Source organism: Salvelinus namaycush, unplaced genomic scaffold (assembly GCF_016432855.1).
Source record: "Salvelinus namaycush isolate Seneca unplaced genomic scaffold, SaNama_1.0 Scaffold1678, whole genome shotgun sequence".
Lineage (NCBI taxonomy): Eukaryota > Metazoa > Chordata > Actinopteri > Salmoniformes > Salmonidae > Salvelinus > Salvelinus namaycush.
In genome coordinates, this window is record NW_024058428.1 from 27823 (window position 1) to 33146 (window position 5324).

General features: G+C 41.5%; 1 protein-coding gene across 1 annotated transcript in view; it reads right to left on the reverse strand.

Annotated features, from left to right (window-relative positions):
- The window catches only part of armh3 (armadillo like helical domain containing 3), an 11913-nt gene extending 7636 nt beyond the window's left edge, over window positions 1-4277 (reverse strand). The window contains exons 1-3 of the mRNA XM_038983458.1: window positions 4153-4277; window positions 2861-2970; window positions 273-329 (exon numbers count right to left, since the gene is read on the reverse strand). Of these exons, the coding sequence (XP_038839386.1) occupies window positions 273-329; window positions 2861-2962 (159 nt within the window). The 5' untranslated portion in view covers window positions 2963-2970; window positions 4153-4277. The remainder of the gene's footprint in view (window positions 1-272; window positions 330-2860; window positions 2971-4152) is intronic.
- Window positions 4278-5324: the final 1047 nt, after the last annotated feature.

The window sequence follows — 5324 nt, forward strand, 5'->3', positions numbered from 1 at the left end:
GAAGAGGGTTGGGAGAGAGAGGGGGGAAGAGGGTTGGGAGAGAGAGGGGGGAAGAGGGTTGGGAGAGAAAGGAGAGGGGGGAAGAGGGTTGGGAGGTCACAGAAAGAAGGAGGGTGGGGAATGGGAGGGAGAGAAGGAGAGAAGTGGGGGTGCGTTGAGGTTATGGTTAGAGAGCAATTTCCTTTTTAGAACCCAAACGACAGCTAAAAGTTATACAAATAAATGCAAATGGGTTATTTTGTAAACACATGTAAACAGCTGTTCTCTCTGACCTTCATGAGGAAGAGTTCATCCCAGAAACGGGAGTTGTTCTTGGCTGGATCCTCTTTCTGAAGAGAGAGGAGACAGAGAGTCGCTCCATGTCATCTCAGCCATGACACCCACCATCTCAGCCATGACACCCACCATCTCAGCCATGACACCCACCATCTCAGCCATGACACCCACCATCTCAGCCATGACACCCACCATCTCAGCCATGACACCCACCATCTCAGCCATGACACCCACCATCTCAGCTTGTTTCTGAAATGGTTTCAAGCTAGTCCTCCATGAAAGCAAATCAGTTTCTCCATCTTTTACACTTAATCTTTGTCCAGGAAACAGCCCCTTTGTGTGTGGTTTATTCCCTTCAGAAAAGGTCTGGGTTAGTTACTGCTAGAACATTCCTGGTGAACAAGCAAACCCTGAGGCTACAGCAGTTCTAATGGGTTCAATGTTATGGTCTCTAATGGGCTTCAATGGTAAAAGTCCCAAACACACACTGTATAGTGTTGTGTAATGCTATTGGGTTGGGTTGGGTTTAATGGTAAAAGTCCCAAACACACACTGTATAGTGCTGTGTAATGGTATTGGGTTGGGTTTAATGGTAAAAGTCCCAAACACACACTGTATAGTGCTGTGTAATGGTATTGGGTTGGGTTTAATGGTAAAAGTCCCAAACACACACTGTATAGTGTTGTGTAATGGTATTGGGTTGGGTTTAATGGTAAATGTCCCAAACACACACTGTATAGTGTTGTGTAATGGTATTGGGTTTAATGGTAAAAGTCCCAAACACACACTGTATAGTGTTGTGTAATGGTATTGGGTTTAATGGTATATGTCACTAATCACAATACATATAGACATGTTTCCATATTATTTTATTGAAAAACATGCAATTAATTATATTCTTAGGGTTGTCTCAACATTTTAGTCCGTAGCTCATTTCTCCATCAAAGTTTTTGGCTTGTAGGAAAAGTCTTCATATTTGAGTCTCAGAGAGCGGCCACTTATTGGACTATTCAAGGAGAGTTGGGTTGAAGCAATAGGTTGCTCATTTTATTTAACTAGGCAAGTCAGTTAAGAACTTGGAACAAACTGAATTGCTTTCATGGAGGACTGGCTTGAATTGTGAGAGTGACCACACAATTTATTTCCATAATGAGCCAAATATAAAGGTTTTCTACCCAAAGTTGCAACAAAAAAAAACACAAGAGACCAGCAAAATTGATAAAATAGCGCTGCGGTATAGCAGCAACAGTGACATCTTGTGGTCAAAACATGGTACTGTCACACTACTTCATTGTAAATAATGCAAGCGACTTCAATTACTAATATCTCTGAACAGGGGAGAAAAGAACATCACCAGATTCACAGGGAATACATGACATAATATGGAGAAGCAATACTCCAAGCCACAGTTTCATACTATTTGTCAAACATAGACAACTGATACTGTATACTGGTTTTTGGGGTGGGATTGGCATGGGGGGTCCGTGGGTGGCATTTGACAATTATGGGGGGGATTCATCATGTCTTACTCATTGGTAGGAAGAAGTGTGGTCCAAATCAGATGTTGGGTACTATATTTATTGAATATTATCTGAATCTTATCAATTAAAATGACCAATTTGGGTGCAATCATTATCTTAATTTCTCAGAGATAAAATTATATTTCAACAAAATAATGTTTCAGGAATGATAATCGTATCCGTTACTAAGTACCGAAAATGATTTCAGGACAATCTGAGATGGTGAGTATTGAAATTCTCTTTCTTGTGCTTTTTGAGGTGAAACGAACTATGAGAGCAGGTCCACCAACCTCATTTCTGTTCCTGTCTGTCTGTTCCGATCCTCACTCTTTCTTCCCCTATGCTCTTACTCTTTCACTTGACCATATCCCTTTAGCTCTGCACAAACCTTCCTCTGTGTCCATCCCTCTCTTCTTATCTTCATCAATCCTTGCCCCTTTCTATCCCTCTCTTCTTATCTTTATCCATCATTTCCTCTTCTCTCCCTCCCTCTCTCTATCTCTCCCACTCTTCTTATCTGTATCCATCATTCCCTCTTCTCTCCCTCCCTCTCTCTTCCTCCCTCCCTCTCTCTTCTCTCTCTCTCCCTCCATCCTTATCTTTGTCCATCATTCCCTCTTCTCTCCCCCTCTCTATCTCTCTCCCTCCATCCTTATCTTTGTCCATCATTCCCTCTTCTCTCTATCCATCCCTCTATCTCTCTCCCCCCATCCTTATCTGTATCCATCATTCCCTCTTCTCTCTATCCATCCCTCTATCTCTCCCCCTCCCTCCTTATCTGTATCCATCATTCCCTCTTCTCTCTATCCATCCCTCTATCTCTCTCCCTCCCTCCTTATCTTTGTCCATCATTCCCTCTTCTCTCTATCCATCCCTCTATCTCTCCCCCTCCCTCCTTATCTGTATCCATCATTCCCTCTTCTCTCTATCCATCCCTCTATCTCTCCCCCTCCCTCCTTATCTTTATCCATCATTCCCTCTTCTCTCCCCCTCTCTCCCTCTCTCCCTCCATCCTTATCTGTATCCATCATTCCCTCTTCTCTCTATCCATCCCTCTATCTTACCGCAAAGATCTCATCATACATCAGCACCACTTTCTCCTTCAGGGGTTTCTTAGAGGAGGACGTCCTTCTCAGAAGCCCCGCCTTCTTCTCCAGCTGAGACATGGCTGGGTCTGGACACACACACAAATAAGTAAGCATAGAAATGTAAACACAGCAGACGCAAATAGGCATGTACTGGTAGCTAGTATTCACACAGAAAAACAAAAAAGGACAGACAATACATACACACACACACCAGTTTTAGGCATTCCACACTGGCTTGGACCCGCATTCAACAGTGTTAATGTAGAAGGTGCTTCTATTGTCAAGAATGTATGGCATTTAGAACCCTCAGTTCTTGTCGAGTTTTAACACGGGGTTAGATAACTGTCACTTATTACCCATTTATATACTGTATATGATTAGTCATCAATGTACGGTTGCAAAAAAAGTATAATGTTCCCAGCTATTGCAATAGCAATCAACAAAAGTTAACTAGGCCTAAATCAAGTAGCCTAAACTGTCAACAAAGCATTCTTAGCTACATGTGTTCACTCATTAATTCCCAAGAAGTGACGTGATAATGCTAGCTACTATACTAGGCTACTAGAATAGAAACAATGAATGCAACACAAGCTAACGTTAGCTAGTTAATCGTGATTCATGTCCTAGACTGTATCCTGATTGTTCTCTTTGCGCAACAGGATACTACAAAGTGGGCCTGCCCTGACTGTATATGCATTGATTGGGCAACTGCTGTGCTGTAGTGGAATGTTAGCTAGCTGTCGACTACATGTCCAATGGAATACATAGCTAGCTAGCGTTAGCATGATATGTCAGTTTCATGCAATATATCCCCATAAAGCATATGATACGTAAGAACAGTTCACTGCATGCAATAGTCAAACCATAGGTAATTGTTTACAAGTGACTAGTAGTGGTTAACCGAGTTGGTAACGTTAGCTAGCTAACATGCTAACTAGCTAGCTAGCAGACCTACGTTGTTGCCAGTCACCGAAAAGTTCATATTCAAAAGTTAAACAACTCTTTATTTAGCACAAGGCAACTCAGTTCCTAAAGTGCAACTCAAACATCAGCCACTCTAGTGCTGGCAAATGTTAGCGTTAATGACAACAAGCTGCTACCTACTCGTCATGCATAGCTACATTGTGGGTCTATAGTACCTAGCTATAGCTAGCTAGCTCTTTTCTTACAATGTCTGCTTCCTTGTCGATGTACAACCTAACATCGTTTGAGGACAGCTAGCAGGATGTATATGTTGTCATAAATTATTCATCAAAACCCTTTCTTACCTCAATCAAACGATTATTTATATGAATCCATACCGTTCGCTCAGAAAACTACAGATACCAATGTTAGCTTGCTAGCTAGCTAGCTAGCTGTGAGTGAGACTTCCTTTGCCTGTCTGGAGACTGCATGGTCCTAGCGCCTGTGCTGTCACTGGTCGTCGTGTATCGAAGATACTGTAGCTAGCTATCTCTGAATTACAACCCACTCAATCTTCTGCATACAGTAAGTAGTACATTCAATCCACTACTAGGAGGACAAGAATATAAATATATTGGAAATAAGTGTATTTGTAGTTCTTTCATGTGTCATCCTCTGGGATTATTTGTACTTGTAAATTGTTTTAAACTGTAAAAATCATATATACATTATATAAACTAGATAGATTTCATTATATGGCCAAAAGTTAATCTAGCTACATTCATATATCTTTTCAAAAGTTTTAATTTGTCCAAATTGTCCATTACTGGTGTTCATGAACGGTTATAAACAGTGTTCATTGAACATATCAAGAGTATTTCAAGGACAGTTTTTTCATTACAAATACATTACAAAAAACATTACAAATATCGGAAACCTTTTGTCCAAAAATGATGCAGAAAAGCTAATCCATGCTTTTGTCACTTCTAGATTAGTCGACTGCAATGCTCTACTTTCCGGCTACCAGGATAAAGCACAAAATAAACTTCAGTTAGTGCTGAACACAGCTGCTAGAATCTTGACTAGAACCCAAAAATGTGATCATATTACTCCAGTACTAGCCTCTCTACATTGGCTTCCTGTTAAGGCTAGGGCTGATTTCAAGTTTTTACTGCTAACCTACAAAGCATTACACAGGCTTGCTCCTACCTACAGTATCTCTCTGATTTAGTCCTGCCGTACATACCTACACGTACGCTACGGTCACAAGACACAGGCCTTCTTATTGTGCCTAGAATTTCTAAGCAAACAGCTGGAGGCAGGGCTTTCTCCTATAGAGCTCAATTTTTATGGAATGGTCTGCCTATCCATGTGAAAGACGCAGACTCGGTCTCGACCTTTAAGTCTTTATTGAAGACTCATCTTTGCAGTAGGTCATTGAGTGTAGTCTGGCCGAGGGGTGTGAGGTGAACGGAAAGGCACTGCTGTCTCTGCCTGTTCCCCGGACGTGTTACCTTGTCCCAGACCTGCTGTTTTT